The sequence below is a fragment of the Corvus cornix genome, chromosome 19, assembly GCF_000738735.6.
Source record: "Corvus cornix cornix isolate S_Up_H32 chromosome 19, ASM73873v5, whole genome shotgun sequence".
In the NCBI taxonomy this organism is placed as follows: Eukaryota; Metazoa; Chordata; class Aves; order Passeriformes; family Corvidae; genus Corvus; species Corvus cornix.
In genome coordinates, this window is record NC_046348.1 from 1,771,609 (window position 1) to 1,793,752 (window position 22,144).

A 22,144-nucleotide genomic window follows, 5' to 3' on the forward strand; every position below is an offset into this window, starting at 1 on the left:
TCCCCACTCCAGGGCACTCCAGGGAGGAAACTGTTTTGGCTGAAGTTGGGCAGGAGCAGGTGGCACTCACCAGCTGTAAGTAACTTTGCTCTTGTTGGCACCACAGTGGTTCTTGGACTGCTCACAGTTTGTGTTCAGTGGGGAAGGGGGGTGGAGAGGGAGCAAACAAGTCCTCGGTGGTGTTTAACAGCATCCCAGGCTCCAGGCTGCCTCTTCCAAGCTGGCAGCTCCAAGCAGGCAGCAGAGGACACGGAGCTTCCAGAGGTGCCTGCAGGGATGTGCCAGCTCGGGGTCAGGTTTGCTGTGCTTCCATCCTCTGCCTGTGAGAGCACAGCAGCCCTGCCACAGCCCTGCCACAGCCACAGCCCTGCCACAGCCCTGCCACAGCCCTGCCCAGCCCTGCCACAGCCCTGCCACAGCCCCTGCCACAGCCCTGCCACAGCCACAGCCCTGCCACAGCCCTGCCCTGCCACAGCCACAGCCCTGCCACAGCCACAGCCCTGCCACAGCCCTGCCACAGCCCTGCCCAGCCCTGCCACAGCCCTGCCACAGCCACAGCCCTGCCACAGCCCTGCCCTGCCACAGCCACAGCCCTGCCACAGCCACAGCCCTGCCACAGCCCTGCCACAGCCACAGCCCTGCCACAGCCACAGCCCTGCCACAGCCCTGCCCAGCCCTGCCACAGCCCTGCCACAGCCCTGCCACAGCCACAGCCCTGCCACAGCCACAGCCCTGCCACAGCCACAGCCCTGCCCAGCCCTGCCACAGCCACAGCCCTGCCACAGCCCTGCCCAGCCTGCCACAGCCCTGCCCAGCCCTGCCACAGCCACAGCCCTGCCACAGCCCTGCCACAGCCACAGCCCTGCCCAGCCCTGCCACAGCCACAGCCCTGCCACAGCCCTGCCACAGCCCTGCCACGGCCCAGCCCTGCCACAGCCCTGCCCAGCCCTGCCACGGCCACAGCCCTGCCCAGCCCTGCCACAGCCCTGCCACAGCCCTGCCACAGCCACAGCCCTGCCACAGCCCTGCCACAGCCCTGCCCAGCCCTGCCACAGCCACAGCCCTGCCACAGCCACAGCCCTGCCACGGCCCCAGCCCTGCCACGGCCCCAGCCCTGCCACAGCCCTGCCACAGCCACAGCCCTGCCACAGCCACAGCCCTGCCACAGCCACAGCCCTGCCCAGCCCTGCCACAGCCACAGCCACAGCCCTGCCACAGCCCTGCCACAGCCACAGCCCTGCCCAGCCCTGCCACAGCCCTGCCACAGCCACAGCCCTGCCACAGCCCTGCCACAGCCCTGCCCAGCCCTGCCACAGCCCTGCCACAGCCCTGCCACAGCCACAGCCCTGCCACAGCCACAGCCCTGCCACAGCCCTGCCCAGCCCTGCCACAGCCACAGCCCTGCCACAGCCCTGCCACAGCCACAGCCCTGCCACAGCCACAGCCACAGCCCTGCCCAGCCCTGCCACAGCCACAGCCCTGCCACAGCCACAGCCCTGCCCAGCCCTGCCCCAGCCCTGCCACAGCCACAGCCCTGCCACAGCCCTGCCACAGCCACCACTCCGAGGTGGAACAGTCCTGCAAGCCAGATGTTAATGCTGCACAGGAGGCAGGAGGGGAGGAGAGGAGCAGGGCTCCCACCAGGTGTGAGTGATCCCTCTGCAGATGGACTGTCAGCACCAGGGCTTTCCAGAGAGCCCCAGCACACATCCCTTTTTCCAGCAGCTGGGCCACCAATTCTCCAGCCTCTGCATGTGCCCAACTACAGAAACAGGGGCTGCAGCTGGAAAATTTCTGGGGCTACTGCTGCTGTGCAAAGGTACAATAGTACAAATACGCCAATTATTACATTTAATGGAGTATTTCATCAAAGAAAAGAAAGCAGAACCTGGATACCATAAGTGTGGCAAAGCCATCAAACTATTTGTCTAGAACTAGTTCCATCCCCAGAAGCCACCTGAGAAATCCAAAGTTAAGCACGGAAGCAGGACAAGAGGCAGCAGCTCTGTTCCCTTCTCCATTCCTCATCACAACAGAGGGAATGTGAACTTGCATGACCATCTCTACTGGAAGAAATTTTTTTACATGCTTGAAAAATCTTAAATCCCTCTCATTTCTTTCAGCTGTGCACCACAAAACCTCTTCCACCTGGGGTCAGAAATGATTCCTTGAAACTGCAACACATTCCTCTTGCATTCACTGATCCACACCAGTCCAGCACTTGAGTTTGAAAGGTTCCTTTCATTTCCAAATGGCACAAATGTCGTCATGTGCTGTGGTGATGCCACACCAAACATGAACTTCACACTGTGAACCAGCCTGGCACATGCACTCATCAGAACAGTTGGTTTTTTTCCCCTCCAAGCTCACCTTTCATCACCATCCCTTACAGATAAGTCCTCCTTGGCAAAGATTAACACTCTGCTAATGAAGTTATCTCCTGATCTTTTATTTTAACTGGTATCTGTTCTGCCATTTAACAACAACCTCTTTTCAGCTGCTAAGGTGGGACAATTAGTCAGTATTATTAATATTATGAGGTTCTATTACAGTAATAGCTTGGAATCTGTTTGCCCAGTACTCCTCAAACACACAGGCAGGCACTTGGTGATGAAGTGCTGTTGTATAGGCCACGGAATGAAACGAACAGCTAAAACATTCATAATAAATACTTGTAGAAACTACTTTCTTTTCATTCGCAGCCAACTGATTTTCACAGTCTCTTCCTATAAATTCTTTTACAGTGATGCTACACAACCAAGTCCACTGATATGACATGCCAACGTTGACACTGTCCCAAAAGCACACCCAGGAATGCAGAACCTGCTGGCACAGCCTCCAGCAGGAGTGAGCAGTCACTGCACAGCACGGGCAGGCAGCAGTGCCCCTGTGATGCATGGGGGTGACTGCAGGAGCCAGAGCTCTGCTCAGGCCTCAAACCATGGCACGGCTGGGCTGAGGGTGCGTGTGCCATCCACATCCCTCCGTGGGAGGGAGAATTCACAGCATCAGCAGAGATGAGATTTCAGGAGGTGAATGTAAGCTACTTCAGCTGAATGCACATTAACCCTCAGGTGGAGCGAGGATGAAAATATTTACCCTGAGTTGTTTTTTTTTTTTAACAGATTTACCATTGCTAAAGGAAAGGCCACAAAAAACCTTGACTTCCTAATGGTCTGAGAACAGCAATAACCGAATAATCATTTTCTTATGGACAAAATACTCCCAAATATTTCTAATGAACCATTACAGAATGCACTGCAACTTTACAAGCCTTCATTTAATTACTTCCACTGAAACAAACACACAAATCTTCCAGCTCGGTGCTGCCACATGCACAGACTCTCTGAGCACCAAGCCCTCAGCAACCTTCCTCTGATGGACATTTTTTTTCCAGGAAATGACACAGAGACATAGGTAAAAGGTGATTTAGATAGACTGCTGTGTCACAAATTGTCAGGATCTGATTTAAAGACCTTGCCTTTGTCAAGAAAGACAGTTGGGTGTCTGCTTTAAAGAAGTACTGGGAATATTTTCATCAAAGGTTTGAATTGAAAAACAGTGGGAGGTAAATATCTGAGATGTTGCCAAGAAAGACCGCTATATCCGTGCAATTACCATTAACAGGGGACAGCAGTGGTTCAATGAAGTAATTCAATCTGGTGTCCTACATTTTATCAGACAGCAATTTTGAGTTCTGACATAAAAGGCTGAGAAAGGGGATTGGACTCTTTTCTCTGAAATTCAGCCTTAATTCTTGCAATCAGGAGATGTGTTCTCTGCTTCAGGTACCAGCCCTACTATCCCTCCAAGGGACTCAAAAGAATAACCCAATATTCACCTTCAAAAGAAGAATAACCTAATATTCACCTCAACACCGCTCATTCGCATAGGAACAAGTCATACTTTGGGCAAGTTTCAGAACTGAGTGCCTGCAGTATTACAGCAGTGTTTTCCTCCTGACTTAACTATCTCAGTATTTCCTGACTTGTAAATTTTGCAAGAAGAAAAAGACCCATTGTGTTAAAAAAATAAACAATGTGATGTAGCCTAAATTAATAAATGTATTCTTCCAAAATATAAGAGAGAGAGAGACTGTATTTCTCAGAAAATGGCAAAATGAAAAGCTTATGGAAACTGCCATCAGAATAATACCATCACATGGCTTCTCCTTGTCATTCATCCATCCATCCTGCATGCTCCTGGTTCCTTAGAGGCTTTTGCATTATCTTTCTCCCCAGTAATCCTATCAGTCAGCCCAGTGACCGCACTGGTGCTTTCCAAGGTCACCAAGTTTGCAGTGCAGTGCTGCATTTCTCCTCTGCAAGGCAGCCCAGGCTGGCAGAGGGCACTGGGCTCCCATGCTGGGCTCAGGGTGAGCTTCACTCCCTCTCCACACAGCTCCCACCCAAACAAACACCACAAACCCCCTTTCCAGGGAAGTCACCACAATTTGCCCTTTTAGCTCCTTTCTACCACAATGCTTTTTGCCATAACCCCTTTTTGCATAGGAGTGTGCTGATCTATAAACTCTTGTGTTACACCATGCAGAGACCTTGAAAGGTTCTCCCATTAACTGCACATAGTTGAAAACACTAATTTTATATTTTACTGAGCAAAACCTCACCACAAGCAACAATGACATGAGATAATGTGCAGTAAGAACAGTCCTGTGTCGCTCTTTGCACTGGGCTACAAATTCCACCAAGCTCCAAAACATCACAAACAAGAGCAAGCTGGCTCTCGTGTCATACAGAACGTGGTCAGCCCCCTTTACACGTGGCACAAACCCAGGACTCACTGCAGCACTCCAGTGAGGGACTGCACAGCCCTTTCCTTTCATGAAACCACACAGAACCTCCTCTAGAGACCCAACACTATCTTTCCCCCAAAATATTAAACACACAACGCAGGCAATGCTACTGAGCATTCTCCTGTACTGATACGAAACGGAGACCCTTGGAAGATGGAGGCTCTGTGTATGACAGCTTAACTGCTTGCAATCAAACTAATTTGCAGTACGATGACCTGAAATGAGTTTAAAAGCACCATAATGCATGTTTAGCAATCAGTGAAGCAATCCTTTATTATTCAGGTTCACATCTGCAATTTGTGTCACGTGTTACAGGAAAGAGAAAGAGGGGAAACACAAAAAAGAATCCTTTTGCTTTGCAGGAGTTGATGAGCAAAACATGAGCCACAGTAACACGGGGCATTCAAGACCAAACTTAGACTGGCAGCAAATCTTAAGTCTTTCTGCTACTTACAGGAATCTTAAAATGTCCAGAAGAAGAAATTATTAAATTAAACACTTGCCTATAAATGATTATGTCTTGATTTTTCTAAATTGATTTTTGCTGGAAAAAAAATGATTAAGCAAGTTCACCTGAAATACCACCAAAAATGTGAACTAAGTTTGCCTCCAGAGTTTTAAACTGTAAATGAAGTTATCAACCAACCACTTTCGACACTCCCCTTTCTACTGGTTACAGAAGTGGGAGACCCTTCTGACAAATAATGGAGAGTTTCGTATCACCTCTCCAAATACATAAAACCTTCCTTCCTTTTTCCCTTTCTTTTTTTATGATGTCTCAAATCATCACACTTGTAATCCTTGGAAAAAAGATGGCTCCAACAAGGAAAGTGGGGAAGCAGAAGGAAAAGGGACCAACAAGCTGAAAAGCACTTGCTGAAGAAAGGCAAGAGCAATGAATGTAACACCATTCCAGAAATTAGAAAAATAAAATAAAAAAACCAAACAACATAGGAAAGACACAGAAGTGCAAAACTGAGGCAAAGCCATTAGAAAAAGCACAGAACCGCTCAGTTCTGAGAACTCCAGCAGGACTGGGCTTGGGCAAGGAGAGGGAAGGCCCAGGCCAGCACCCCCTGCTCGATCCTGAGTGACAACTCCTTGGGGATATCACCTCCTGAATCACCAAAGTATCTGGGGACCGTCCTAAAGAAATTAGTATAAAGTTATTAAAGAAATTTCATTGTTCAGACAGAGGGTGACAATCTGTATTTCAGCAGTGAGGGGACAAACCAGAAAGACCTGCAGCTCCGAAATCTGGTCTCAGTTCTGTCTGGTTGGCTAAGGAACTGCTGTGGTGCCCTGCTCTCTTCCTATATGATTTTGACAACACAGTTTCACACAATTCAAAGAACTGTACAGATTCATATTTTAAATTCAAATAATGTTATTCAAAAAGCATGAGCATACATTAGGGCAGGGTTCTACAGTGTTTGAGGAAATACCATCCTGAAGGGCTGTAAAAATAACCCAGACCTTCACCATCTCTGTTCAAAATGGTCTGAGGAGAGACCTATCCTGACCAAAATCCAGCCCAGGTCATTTATTCTGCTTGCCTAACCTTTCCCCAAATACCAAGTCAATAAAATGTGAAATACACAGTTTTCTTCTCCAAAATCTGTTGTTTTGCTCCATCTATTCTTACTGTGATGAGCAGGATGCTGGAAATGCAGCTGCTCTTGCTCTTCTTCTTGCTTTGCTGGTCATGTTGTTAGCAAACTCTTTAATGAGTCTCAGTTCTCCCTAGGAACAGCACTACAGTTTATAAATGCTAAAATTAATAGACCTGGGGTAGACTTTATTACCTGCAATGTATTTAGTTGGCAATGATGATGCCTCCCTTACAGCAGCAGTTAGAATAAACTGCATTTTTAATGGCTCCTGGAAAACAAAAGACAACACCTAAAAGACATCAGATGAAGAAACACCAGGTTTCCTGGTCTCAGTGCACCACACCAAATCTACTCCACTGAGGGCTGCAAACACTAATGAGTAATTACAGCCCACAGAGAGATTTCTACTGGGGATCTTGTCCACTTCTGTCGAATCTGAATTTACTATCAGAAGATTCATAACCTCTGTTGTCAGCTTCACTTCTGCAAAGAATGGGCACATGGAGAATTTTAAGTGAAGCTAAAATGGATTTCAGTATACCCTTCACAATAATAGTTGGTAAAACTAATTACAGTGAGAAAATTGGAGATCATTCATTACCCTACTAAGCAAATTAGGATTCGTTAACAATGATTTATAGTGCCAAAGAGAGGATAACAAGGATCCTCTTTCCAACTCTATTCACAGGGGACGTGACTGTTCGTGGTGTGGTGCCACCCCAACAGCCACTGTGCAGTGCCTTTGTGGGCCTCAGGGTGTTTCAGATGGACACACACTTTTACATCAGCAAAATGCATTTCAATGTTTGGCTTCTAAAGCCAAGCACTAAAATTAACTGAGCAGCTTAACCTACTTGCAAGAACAACAGCTCTTTATTTACCAACACCACTGTGCATATGATGTGCAGTAAAGGACTACATCCCTTCTGTAGCTTTAGCTGTTGGATTTACTGGACCCCTTTCAAATGATAATTTTGATCTAATCTGTTTCTCTCCTGTGGAAGCCGATGGGCCCTACTGCACTTCCCTGGAGTGGAGTCTCTTCACACCCTCTTACCGAGGAGAGTCATCAACATCACAAACCCGACCACCTCAAGGAACAAAGCACAGCTCCCTAGGATCACTGCCAGAGCATATGGACCAGGCAACGAGGGAAAATCTACTCTTTGAAGGGCTCCCTGAGCACAGAGAATGTGCTGGTGCAACTAATTCCACATTTCTTCTGCAAGGTAATGTCTCAGGTGAAAATCACTCCCATTGCACAGCGAAATAGCTGGCCTTATCTAGGCCAAAGACTGGTTTTCCATCATATCCATACTGAACACCACTGGTGCTCCCCTTATTCTCCCTGGGATGGGTTTTTAGAGCTCTGAGTAATGCAATGCAACATTGCACAACCCAGTGTCCCAGTGGCACACTGGAACTGCGCAAACATCTGCTGAACCCAACCCACTCAGGGCCAAATTGGATAGCACAACTGATTAGCCAGAGCCTCTGGGAATAAGCTCACGATTTATGTTTGTCTGAGTCACCAGCCCATGTGCAAAGCAGAGTTTTAGCTTTTCTTTCCTTTTTTTTTTAAGGTGGAGCAAGAGCACTGTTTGGAAAAGAAGGGTCACAGGGGTCTTCTGCCTTCCCAATGTTATTTCCAGCTCCAGCTTGTTACCAAATTCTACCCAGCTCTGAAAAATTCACAAACTCCCTGCATTTGGAGGAAAAGAAAATAACACAAACCTGCAATCCAAAAAGAAAACATTAAAAGAGGAACAGAAAACCCTCAGAAACTGCAACAAAGACTCGAGAAGCAGACCCATACTGAAAATGGAAATAAGTTGCCAAAAACAGAGAAACTGTACAACTGCCAAAGAACCTGACAATCTTGGGAATCAGGGTTGTTGTTTAGAAGCAAAACATTCAGTTATTTAAGTTTTGATTTCTGCTTTGTTTTGTGTTGGAAACCAATGAACCACTATCTACTTTAACATGAATTTGGCTGGGTGCAAGATACACAAATGAGCAAAAATCATTCTTCAAAGCAAGGTAAGAGAAAAAGCTTTACAATTATACAAATTCCAATCGTATTCTAAAACATCTCAACCTCCTGAAACCTTTAAGACAGCTGGATAACATTAAAAACTCCCATAACTCAAACAGGTTTCCTTTTAAAGTTAAAAAGATGCTGAATTTTTTCTAAAATTCTAACTACTTTCCAATTATCTGATCTGACATCTTGATGAGATGTAATCTACCTGATGATCTGTCTTTGATGAGAGACAATGACAATTTGCAATGCAAAAAAATATCAAAGACAACTGGGAGATCTTCCAGGAAGTACTGAGTTATGATTTCTTAGGGTGCACCAATATTAACAGCACATCTAATTTTTTTTTTTCATATGCGCCAATCATAGACTGGACTGATCCCACAGGAAGCAGCGAAGTCTGGCCAGCACAAAAGGCTTACAGGAGAATCAGAATGATTTTTACCTCTTCTTTTCTGACTACTGATTTAACAATACGCAAAAAGGATGGGAAAGTGTCTCCTCTGACAAGGAGCACCAAGACAGGCAAAACAGACTCTAGTAAAAATGTCTTTTAAACAGAATCTACAGAACATACCAACACCTGTGAAAGGAGTAGAAGAGAGTTGTTCCCCAGTGAAATCCAACCTTGAAGGTGTCTTTAGAGCTCCTCAGCAACACTGCACCATCACCTGTCCCTCAGTGGCCACTCGCACTGGTCCCACTTCGCTGAAGGCACCTCATTACAAAGTTTGTTTAATCAAGGGCATTTCTGTGACCCCAGCTGGGTATGGGTTAGGCTGAATCACTTGATGGAGATTCCCAACCCTCTCCATTGCCAAAGCAGGCTGCAGGAACGCCCTCCCCAGAGCATTTTTCCTTTCCCTGTTGCTTTTCCAGGAGCACTTACACAGAGGCAACAAGAACAGAAGAATTCAGTCTCCAGCTTTGCCGTTCAGAAATTTATCTACTTACTGTATAAAATCAGGTAAGGTTTCAGCCTTCACCTCCACTACTGAAGGTGCATAATGAATTACTGGGATGGAGCTATCAGAGAGATATTAGAAGAACAATTTTGTGTTACTGGGAAGTGTCAGCTTTATAAATGTTTCCTTAAACACTCAGTGATCTCTGGAGACTCTATAGAATAACAGGATCTAGAAGTCATTTTAGCTTTGCTGTAGCATGCACAGCATCCACAAACAAACACTGCAGACACATGACCCACCACCCCTCAAACCTGAGTGCCTGTCACGAGCACGGTCCTCAGAGGGGATTCCGAGCTGGACATGGATTATCTCTATGTTAGGCAACATGGCCTAAACACATGAAGATTCCAGTGATACTTGATTTAAACAGCAAACATGTGCTACTTAATCCATACCTCAGTGTTCTTTCATTTCTGAACACAACCTGCTTCCCTCTGCAGTAGATGTCCATCAGTCCACTTTCACCTACCTGGTTCCTATGTTCCCTCTGGTGAGCTGCAGTACATAATATACATCAAATCATTTCCAAGGGCCAAAGCTTTATTATTACCTATTAAACTAGAAGTTCTTTTTACCGTATTTGAGACCAATGACCCCAGTTTTGAAGTTCAGGGTTAACACCAAACACAAAAACTAACAGTCTTTTCTAGTTAAAGGCTTTGGAAAAAAGAAGTCAATTCAAGTGCATATTCTTTTGCACTTTGATAATACAGTAATTACATTGATCAGAAACACATGCTAATTGGATCATTCTGGAGCATTTTTCTCATTGTCTGGTACCGCAAAACACATCTGGGTTTTATTTGCCCCATGTAAGTTAATAAGAGTATGGACTTTTTTAAAACAACAAGCAAGATAATCCTAAAAACAATTTTCCAAAGTGAAAAGGGAGGAAAAAAACCCTTCATGTTTCATCCAAGACTGTGTAAGTGCAAAAACAACTTTAAGAGAGAAACTGAAGGACGTTTTCTACCTACTTGGCTATTAGTGAAGGAAAAAAAAAAAAGAAAGTTAAAGATTTAATACTACAACTATAGATAAGAAACAGCTCAGTTAAATATATTAATGGCACCAACAAGGGATGTCTCCCCCACCTACACAGATCCAAATTGGAATGATTTAAGGTGCCAACACATCGGCCCTAGAAGATGTCAGGCTTCTTCTTGTTACTAAATCCCTCACTCAGGAGAGCTGGAAACTTTCAAGCTTTCCGTTGGAGCATAGGGGATGTTGACACCTTCCAGATTTTCACTTTAGTGGACCAACCCACAGACAGTATGGTGCAGGGAACAGCAGATGGCTTCTCTTCTGTTACCTCTGCTGCCTAGAGATGAGGCTGAGCACCGCTCCCAAACCATGCATATTCAGCTCTCGCTGCAAGGAGAACAAGGCTTATTTATCCATGGTACAGCCCTCCAGCCCATATTAGATCTGTTCCATTCCAGAGTATGTCTACAGATGTCCATATGATTGGAATTTTCCCAGACAAAGGAAAGAAATTCATTCTGAACTATGGAAAGACATTCAAGGTTTAGTTTTAATTCAAAATGAACATTGAGCCATTTGATATTTTTCCCTTCGTCCCCTCCCTCTTAAAAACACATATGACACAAACCAGGGCAAGTGCTGAAAAAAGGAAACCAGCTTGTTTTTTGGTTTCACAACTTACCTTACACTGATCTGGGCTTTGATATAATTAGAACAGCTACCACAAAACTTTTTCAGTTGAGGATGCTCTTTTCACACCTCACCACCAGCAGTGTGAACGTTCTGTTTGTGCAGAAGCCCAAGGTAAATCCAGCAGGACACAGCATTTCTCCATGTATTAAGCAATTTTTGTGCAAGTTTTGTGAGACCACATGTACACAGTTTAATCCCATAACTTTCTTACGGGATCACAGACCTCTATGACAAAAGACTAAACTCACCATGTGTTAATAGAAGAAAATTACTCTCTGGGAATGTGACAAGAGTGCAACCAAGTTTTTCCATCATGTAATTGAATACCATAGAGTTTACTTTTCCCCAGAGTTCAGTGAAAAGATAGAAGCAGGTTTTGATTATACTGATAACTTCAGAGCAGTGCTATGGGACAAGGCTCACTGTATTTTACCCACCTGGTTTGGGACATACACAATGCTCTGCTTCTCCTACAGTGATTATAAAGGCAGAAAAGATTTGCTTGGAGAACACAGCATAAGTTACAAGAGAAACAGGATATGAGCAATTTAAATATAAATCTTGGAAGAAAATAAGCAGTACATTGAATTGACTGGAAAACATTTTTTTACTCCCAAACTTATCTGTGCAAGTAAAAGGTATATTGATTAATGTGGGAATGAACAGAAAGGTATGAATATAGACTGTTAAATCAATACAGATGCATGCAAATAGATCACAAACCCAAAAAAACCTGATCAATTTTCAAACCAGCTGGGGCTTGATCTGCTTCTCAGGACATAAAATGTAAATCTGGCATAAATATAACTTTTGTGTTTTCCAAGAGTGTCCATGAAGCATGGGCTTTTAAGCAACAGGTAGAAATCACTGTGCCACGTCCTCTGGGCTGTGGTACACAGGAGATGAGGCAAGACACACTGTAACGGGCTCTTTAAAATCTGTGAATCAACAAGAACCGGTGCAAGGGAAAATCAAGATCCTAACCATCTCACATTAGAGAGCTGCTGAGACCATGGCTCATTTTTTTTGCTCTAATTGTGTAAATTAAGTGCTGTTCAAATTTATGTAGTAATTAATACGACACCTGATTAGCTCAAGAAAACACTGACCACCATGTTGGAAATATTACTTCCAGTGCATTTGTGGAGGAAGAAATAAAAAGGACCATTAAGCTCTTGGGCAGAGTGGGGCTGGTGGGTTATCCCTGTGTCCATGCACTAAGGCACTTTTGTTTGAGGAACACTCTGCTGCTCAGAGGCACACGTGTGAAAGTGGAGATACACTTACAAAGTAGCCTGTTCCCAAGCTGGAAGGAGCTGAGCTCTGCAATAAAACACAAAGACAAAGTGGAAAGTCAGTGATGGTTTTTAACACGTTCCAATCCACACAGCTCATTACCAGCCCTTTCCAAGCTTTTCATCACCACATCACAGCACCAACGTCCTGCCCCTTGTCATCTGCTACTGAAACAAACACGCTGTTGCTTAATTTTTCTCTTTACATCTCTCAACGACTCTGAGATGGTAACGTGCTATTTACTGAATTCCAAGCTTCTGCGGTGGACGTAATTGCCAATTTATTTGACAGGCAGCTGGGTAATGAATTAATGATGGCATTTCGCCCTGCACTGAGACTAAACAGACACTCATCAACCAGCCTCCCTGACATGCTGACATTCAATGCCCTGGACTCCAGCTCCTCAGCTTCGTGGCCACAAAGGGGCAGGCGGGAGGGGGAGAAGGGGAAAAAAAGTAGACTGACTTCAAAACAAAAAGCCCGGTGGGTTTGGATGACTTTTTCAGTGTATGACCTGTTTGCCAATTTATTCCCGAAAGGCCCTGGTTAGTACACACATAGTGCTTTTCTAAAATGAGACATTTTGTAAACATAATTAGTAGTCTGAAATGTAAAGAATGCGTGGGCACAGAGAAGCTGCTTCAGTCAATGTACCATTTTCTGGAGAATGCAGTCACTACAATTTCCCATTTGGATGTCCACACTGTTTGACAAACCAAGGATTTAGAAACAACAACAACAAAAAAAAGCAAGCAGCAAATATCTACAGTGTGAAATAGATTTCAAAAATCAAACCTATAAAAATAATTAAAACTAATATTACTGCCATGGAAAATAATCAATTTTTTTAAATGCTTTAAAAAAAAAAAGCATCCTGAAATTCAGTTTAAGTGGGACATGATCACAACCTCTATATTCACAGGAATTAAGGAGATAAAGGGTTTTGTTTCATTAGTTTTTCATCTAAGCAATGGGGATTACACAGCAGGGTCTCTCAGAGACATGGGGGAGACCGAAACATCTCGGTGCTAATCCAGGTCAGGCTGTTCCATTAGAGGGTGAGCTTGCAGAGCCCATGGACAAGGAAGCAAAAAGCAGAGGACCATTCTCTAGTGAGCACTGGGTTGTCCAGACAACCAGTGTGTAACTCCTGTAGCTCAATTCCCATTTCTGTGCCTCAGCACAGCCTCACTCTCGGTGGTGACACAGCTCGGGGACAGCCAGGAACTGCAGAGGGGCCCCAGCAGCCCGGACACACCCCTGCGAGGACACAGAATCTGCATCTGTTCCGAGACAGGGGCCCAAAGAGCAGCTCTGCAGTGCCCAGCTCTGCCTTAGCAGCAGGTAAGGGAACTCCACACAAATACAAGCAGCATTCCAAAGTCCTCCTGTCCCCACTCCTGCTGCTCCGGGGCCTCAAGTTCCCTGTGCCACCATCACCCTCAGGTGACCCGCCCTGGTCCCAGTGAGGATGTCCCTGAGCAGCAGTGGGCTCAGCCTGACCACTGTGCTTCCCTGCTGGCCCTGTGTCCATGCTGCTGGAATGACCTGGAATGCCACTGGCACAGCCAGGCCACCGCCCAGCCCGCCAGAGCCCTCTGTGGGCCTAGGCCCTGCTTTGGTGATGCCAAAAAGATTTTTGCTTTTTATACATTTTTCATATATTCGTAGCTCTGCAGACTATTATTATAAAGTTATATAGCTCCTTAACTAACTCTGGTATACTTTTCCTACCCTTTTCTCTTAGATTTTAGAACAGGAAGCTCACCTTCCTGGACTCTTATTTCATCTTGCCTCTATAGTGAATCAAGGGCATTCTATTTTTTCCATATATCATAGTCATTATAAATGTGGGGCTAGAAGCTCAGGGATGAGGGGGCTTCAGTAGGGGGCAGAACCAAAAGTGGGGATTACTTAATTAACTGTTCCTCTAACTGGATAGTTTCTGTAAAGTATGCTAAATTGTTAAACTTACAAAATCGTCCAAGTCCTGTATCACGTGTTCATTTTGCATACTTGCACCTGGAGGACTTTCATTAAACTGCTTTTTATCATCTTAATATTGTTTGGGGCTTGTGATTTTCGGTGTCACTGGGAGCCCCTGTGGCCCTGCAGCCCTGGCACAGAGAGGCATAGCACACCCTGCTCAGTATCCAACACGACACACACTGCCTTCCTCTTCACCCATCCTGCTCTCTGCTTCATGCCATGTAAATTCCTTTCATTTAAGCTGGAGATCTACCCATAAGTACAACACGTGCAATCATTATAACCATTTTTGTTTCAGCTATGTACAGATGCCAAGTGAGTCCCACTCTTTCACTCAGTTTTTTTAAACTTACTTTACTGGCTGAAAGCTCCAAAGTTTGCATTCTGCATCTGTGTGTAATTTTTGTCTGCTTTTTATTCCAAGTTTTGGAAGGATAGAGTATCAAAACAAAACAATAAAGAGGAAGAAAAAAGAATAAGCAAACAAAATAATTCCCACTGAATATTTTCATTCCTTCAAAAGCAATGCTGCAATGGCTATGGGAGGACAGTCGAAACATAGCAGTCAAATGACTTTCACTGAACAACTGTGCATTTTCAGGGAATTTGAGTTTGCTGGATGGAAATATAGCCCTTCACACATTGCATGCTGCATATGGAGAGTACAGTTTGCAAACTCTGTTTAATTGAAGTATGAAAGACTGTGTTGCACATGCATGAATGAGTACGTCAGCTGTGTTGTGAACTGTGTGTTGACAGAGCACAGAGGCTGAAGCGAGGGCTATGCAAGGAGACAACTTCTCACCTTTTGGGTAACTCCCAATAGCGAAAGGATCCCACTACCCAGTGCCCAGCCTTGGTACCAACTGTACAGGCATCTTTACAAGCCCATGCTGAGTCGTGATCCTGCACTGGGTGGTTCTATAGCTCTTATATAAAGTGTGCCTATAATAGAGGTAATGGTTTCACTTTCCGAAACCCTTTGCAAAATAGGACATTAGAAATACTATTTGATATTCACACAACCACCAGCAGAAGCCTGCATCAGGTGCCCACCAGCAAAACACACTTGCTTCAAATTGACAGGGTTTTGGTTTTGTTATTTTCCCTCTGGTTTTTTTTGGTTTTTGGTTTTTTTTTCCCCCCCATCCTTTCTTAAAGAGAAGAACTTTGGCCCAGAAGCAAAAATGTAGTAACCCTCGTGTAAGCATTGGTTTATTGTGTACCAAAGAAAATTACATCCTTGAGGTCTTGGAAGGCACAGTTATACCCATTTTGCATATATATTGTGCATTACTTGGGGAGCTGGGTGGGGAGAAAGACTGTGTTGTACATATTTGTTCTGGCTATTGTTTATGCAGGTCTGACTGAATGAAGGAACAGTGGGTATCATTTCAATTTCTGATGTCAACATCAAATTACTTATTTAATTTCATGCCTGGCGAAGCATTGTATAGCTACACGCAGAATCATTTCACTTCATTTGTTATGCTGTGTTTTCTTGGCGATTGGCTTGCCTTCCAACTGACAGCTTTAATTACGACATGAATTTGATTGCACTGCCGAGGAATTAACATAATGCAACAAAGCATTTAAGCACCCAACCTTAGACACACAAACACACACATCCCCACCCTCGCAGCTACACGCACACAAAGCACAGCCACTGCTGCTGAGCAGCTCCTGGCACAGCACAAACACAGAGCTCTGCTCGTGGGATTCCACTCCACGCACAGAAAGATCACTGGCGATATTCTGGAGAGGGAGCAGCACTGAGGAGCTCAGAGCACATCACCCAAAGACTGTCCCTCAATTTGTCTTTGCCTCTGTATGGGTGGGAGGAATGGGAGACAAAAGAACTGAAAATATCCCATATTTGGGGCTGAAACCAGGAGATGCCCACAGGATTACACTGCTGGAGGGGTGTAGACATGTCTCTTCCTGAAGCAAACAGCAATGGGCCTGGTGGGCAGGGGACTTCAGAACTTCAGGACTTGATCCTCATTGTGGCCACCTCGCTGTGGCCTCCTCTCAAGCACAAGGGACACAGCACAGGAGGAGCACAGAGCTACAGAGCACTGGGAACAGGGCAGCACTCATGGAAAGTGGAGCAGCTTTGATGAGAGCACAAGAGGAGATCTTTAATGTAGGGACAAGTGGGAAAATTCCTGTCCCACTCCCTGTTCAGGAACTGGAACAACATTCCAGACAGAAAGGTGCCAACTGCAGCAAGAGGGGATGAGGTGCTGAATCCCATCCAGTGATCCCATGGGAGAGGCTTTTGCTGTTCATCCCCTCACTGAAAGCCTGCAACCAACACCAGAGGCACCAGGCAGGGCTGAGATCAGGTAGATCAGGAATTTAGGAATGTGCTCCAAAGGAATCAGGTGTTTTGATTTTTGATTAGCAAAGAGGTGGCTGCATCCCCGAATATTCGGTGCATTTACCGTCCAGATCAGCTGTAATTCTCATGTTTTCCTCAAATAAATCTCCTGGCTGTTTTGCAAAACATGAGTAAAACGTATTCCAAAGAGGGAGGACTCAATTAAAAATAAGTACATACAGAAAGATGAGGAAAACAAGTTGACTGAGCTCCAAGCTGAGCAAAAGAGAAAGCACTGCCATCTTGTCTCCAAGCAAGTTCTCAACAAAATGAATTCTACTACTGGCAAGATTTTGATGAGATTAAACTGACTACAGCACCCTATATATAAAGGAGGAGCAGCTCTCCAATTTCTCTTTTAGGCCCCTGGAGCTACCTCTGCCCATAAAGGAAAAAACAAGTTGTCATTCTTAAAAAAAAAACTATATAGGAGAGGAAGGCAGAGAGCCATGGGTTTATGAAATTCAGAGGGGGAGCTGGATCAGGGCACTGCTTGCACTGGAGCGTTCGAGCCATCATTATCCCTAATCTAGCAGAGGTCAAATTCTCTGCTAATTATGTTCTCTCACAGAAGGGTGGGTGTGTGTGCACACGTGTGCGAGATGAGGACAAAGAGAGGAGTTGATGGAAATCAGTCTCACTGCATTGCGTCTGACAAGAGCAGAGGATATTCCCCTTCCTACTGTCTGATGCTATTTCAAGCCTCATTATGAGAAAAGTCTCCTGTTTAACATGGTCTTTTCATTGAATTATCTTCTTTTCATTTTTGCCCACCTCTCACAAATGCTGCAAATTACCTGCTTGGATCTCATTAGCCTGGAAAGGAGTCAGCCCTTGTAAACACACTTTGCATCACTCTGCATTATCCAAGGACTGCAGGTACATTTACAATAGGCAGAGTTGAAAGATTCCTGACAGGAGAGGGAAAGAAGCTACTGACATGTCAGTTTGCAACTGGATATTCATTATCCCCTCTGCTTCATTCTGCATCTGTCACGAAGCTCTCAGGCCCTGCACTAAGGCCTGTGAAGCTCTAACACTCCTGTTTCACCAGCCTGCTCAAACTGGGGCTGGCAAAATGGATCATCCACCTGGAGAACACACACTTCAGCCATCATCCCTATTTCCATACAGGAGCCATGCTCAGTCTTACAGTGCTGTCAGGCTACAGTAGTGGAAATTTGTTATCTTTCATAGCCAAAATTTGCTTTCTGACCTCAGGGTTAATCTGCCTGCAATGTTTTATGTTTTTGTTCTATCTTCTGTTGGATACACAACTTTTTACATATATTTTTCTGAGAAAATAGTTGTACAAACAGGAGCAAATCTTCAGAGAAAACTTACTCTATTGTCTGTAGCTTTTTCTGGACAGTAATTGGTGGGTATCATTAGACAGCTGACTTCAAAAGATATTATTTAAAATAACCTTATTAAGCTCTTGATGCAGGTTTGGGTTCAAGATCAGGCTCCCCTGCATGTGAAAGTGGAAGCATCACTGGCTCTTTGGAAGGTCCTGTCATTTCAGCACAAGGGGTGTCTGACTTTGGGACTGGGGCCAATGGGATGGACAGTCCTGAACTGACTTTGGGATTGGGGGCAATGGGATGGACAGCCCTGAACTGACTTTGGGATTGGGGCCAATGGGATGGACAGCCCTGAACTGACTTTGGGATTGGGGGCAATGGGATGGACAGCTCTGGACTGACTTTGGGACTGGGGCCAATGGGATGGACAGTCCTGAACTGACTTTGGGATTGGGGCCAATGGGATGGACAGCCCTGAACTGACTTTGGGATTGGGGCCAATGGGATGGACAGCTCTGGACTGACTTTGGGATTGGGGGCAATGGGATGGACAGCTCTGGACTGACTTTGGGATTGGGGGCAATGGGATGGACAGCTCTGGACTGACTTTGGGATTGGGGCCAATGGGATGGACAGCCCTGAACTGACTTTGGGATTGGGGGCAATGGGATGGACAGCTCTGGACTGACTTTGGGATTGGGGGCAATGGGACGGACAGCTCTGGACTGAAGGAGCCTGGGAAAGGCCACCCAGACCCAGGCACCATGAGAGCTGTGTTGTGCATGTTTTTCAAATCTCAGCTTAACTGGTAATGCCAGAGCAGAGACAGGCTTGTATTGCAATGAATTATCAAAGCATAAAGGAACTTTCCTTATTAAGCAAAACATAAATTATGTATAACACTTTAAAATATACATCTCCACATATATTTACATAACGTTCCTTTTGAGCAACCTATGAATCCCTCTGTCCTCTCTCTGGTGCACTAGGGAAGTTGTATTTGCTCTCTACTTCCTTTTAATTTGCCACAGTGCTGAGACAAAGGAAAAGTATTGTAAAACATCAGAGAAAAACTGGATTTGATGGGTGGAAGGGGAACCAAGACTCTGCTCTCATTGCCAGGTCTGGCAGTGCAATGCTGTGAGCTCCTGAGAAGCCCAATAAACCTCAGAGCTCTCCACTCAGTACACTGCAAGGGAATGACAAAGCTAAATTAAAACCATGTTTGTAAGGAGCTGTGAAATTTTTTGCTGGAAGGTGCTGTGTAATTGTGAAGTTGGTTGCAGTGACTTCCCAGCTGCCACAGGGCTCAGACAAGCCAGGGTGGTGACGGTGACAGGCTGACATCCAGCTGCCATCCACTGCTACCTGTACAGAGCATTTACTTTCTACCTCCTCTGGTTTCACTCTCCTCTTCCAAAGAGATCTTACAGCCCTGAGACTGACCTCAGCTGACAGCTATGAAGGGCAAGCTCTGAAGTGTTCAGCTGAATGTAACCCATAAAGGCTGGCTCTGGGGAAGAAATGGACCTCTAAAATAATGTGACAAAGGGATGTGGAGAGAGAGTGCTACAGATTTCACACTTTTGCAGAAAAAAATAAAAAAAATCAGGCATCTGTTCCAGTGATATGCACAATTCAGCAAAAATTGCTAGCTGTGTGCCTTCAGGCTTAACAGGCACAACGAAATGTATCCTTTACAAAGGTATTTCTTTTAATGCCTGCTCAGTTCAGTTTTATTGGATTGGCCTATAGAGGACACCATCTGGTATCTGTCATCCAAATCTACACAGACATGCTATCGATAAAATCCCCATTTCCAAAATGTGGGTTAGTTAAAAGTAGGGCCAGATTGCTGGCTGGTACAAATTGGGCTGACTGATGTAGCTATCCATGCTTTTACCAGCAAAGGATCTGACCTACAAAATCCCCAATTTAGATACTCTTTAGGGACAGGGCTTTCTTTATATTCTGTGTTGTAAAGCATGTGGCACAGAGGACACAGAGCCATGAATAAAACACTCAAGGATTGTGATGGTACACATAATAAATAGTAATCTAATTGCAGCAACAGAAAGATTTCTGTAGTCATTGCTCTGTCAGAATAACTCATGCGTGTCACTCGGTGAATGACCAGCATTCTCCCCTGGAGAAAAACACTCTCCACAGAGCTGCCATCTTAGGCCCTTCCACAGCACTTTAGGTAGAGCAATAAAGGCAGAGCTTATGCTATTGTTGGCCATGTTATATCAATTCATTATATATAAGTCAACTGAGTCTCTCTAGACACTCAAATACTTCTCATAAAGACAGTATATAGCCCAAAGAAATACATTCTTTTCCTCCACCACTTGGGGTAAAAAGAGGCCATCTCACTTCTCAACTATGCAGAACATTTTAACTTCATTAAATGGCCTTCAACTGTTTCCAAAGAACTGAGTGTTTGCACACAGAAAGACATTGTACCAAACTTTAAGAAGTTTACTGAACCTAAGGAGACGTAAGTCACCTCTTCCTCTCCTGAACCCCCCAAAGGGAAGGAGATTTTAGCAACAAACCATCCCAGAAACTAAATCCTGCTATGCTTTACACCCCTCAGGGAACTACAGCAGGGTTAACCAGAGTTACTCAGCTGCAGGAGCTGAACTTACGTCGCTGAGTCTTTCCCGGGAGCTGCTCCGCTGGAAGCCCTTGGACTCCCCGCTGGCGCTTTCGCTGTCGCTGTCTCGGCAGCTGTTCTGGCCTGGCTTGAGCTGCAGCAGAGAGGAAACACAAAGAGAGCAAGAGTTGAGCCTGGTTCAGGCGAGTCCCCTTGTGCCCTGCTCTCCTTTAACCCCTCCCAGGCCCCAGTGGCCAGGGCTCTGCCGCGCTGCCACCCGCACCATGCGCCAGGGCACAGCCCCAGGGACGCCACCAACATGGGTGTGAGCTCCAGGTGCTGCAGGCAGGAGGAGGCAACACTCGTGTCCCAAGGAAATCCCAGTTTGAGACCTTCATTTGGGAAACTTTTAGACTTCTCAAGGTGTTTCTGCCATGGATGAAGTTAAGAGTTTCCCTCACATTGCAGCACTCACAGCGTGGGTTCCTCTCTCATTACAGCATAAGAGCATTGAGGATCTGAGATCAGCAGGAGACTCCCCAGGGAAGGAAGAGGTCATGACTCCAGAGAAGCCTTTGTTTTGCTGGACTAGCCCCTAACCACATTGCCTGGTACTATAAACAATTCTCAACTAACCAAGCCTCAATGTTCATAAAACAACAGGATCTACCTAAAAGGTATCAAATTGCTTTTGCCTTTCAAACCAGCTTTAATGAACTTTACTGGCATTGTAATAAATAAAAAGTACCAGAAACCCCACAAACTATATTTTCATTACAATTGAGAACACATCTGCTTTCTCTTACACTGTGGACTGTTCAGGTCACCACATTACACAGCAGTGCACTGAGAAAAACATTCACCACAGACTTCCATTGCATGTGTCCACGAGCACATACACACCTGGACAGCAAGAGGAAGTTATGATCCACATCTACTGCAACGCTGAAAATGCATATCTTTGTTTTAAAGTATCCTTCCCTATATTTTGCTTGAATGTATTAAAATTGTCATTTAGCCTTGCTGATGCTTTGTTTGAACTAACTTCCTGTAAACACTGGTTACTCTGGAGGTTAATACCGGCAAGAACTCCCTTTCAGAAATTTAGACTTAAAATCACACACATAAATACTGGAAGCAGAGGTAAATGCACAGAAAATACTTTGTGAGGTACCTAATGAAATATTTTATGAGAGCTACCACATTTATCAATATTCACATAACAAACACCAAACAACTCCTCCTAACTTGCTTTAATTGTTAATATGATGATGGTAAGTTCCATTCAGACTGTACTGGAGTAGATATTCATTCATCTCCATGCCAGGACTGGAGACCAAAGGTTCCTCCTCCCACACTCTCCATCACCTTTTTTCCCCTCTCTCTCATTTATTTCCAGTTCTCCCAGAAACAAGCACACACAAAATTTCACACAAATGCTCTTTTACAGGTGCACAC

At 45.1% G+C, this 22,144-nt stretch overlaps 1 protein-coding gene across 1 annotated transcript in view; it reads right to left on the reverse strand.

Annotated features, from left to right (window-relative positions):
- The window catches only part of AUTS2 (activator of transcription and developmental regulator AUTS2), a 767,514-nt gene that overhangs the window by 403,257 nt on the left and 342,113 nt on the right, over positions 1 to 22,144 (reverse strand). Inside the window, 2 exon segments of the mRNA XM_039562718.1 lie at positions 12,403 to 12,438; positions 20,739 to 20,840. Of these exon segments, the coding sequence (XP_039418652.1) occupies positions 12,403 to 12,438; positions 20,739 to 20,840 (138 nt within the window).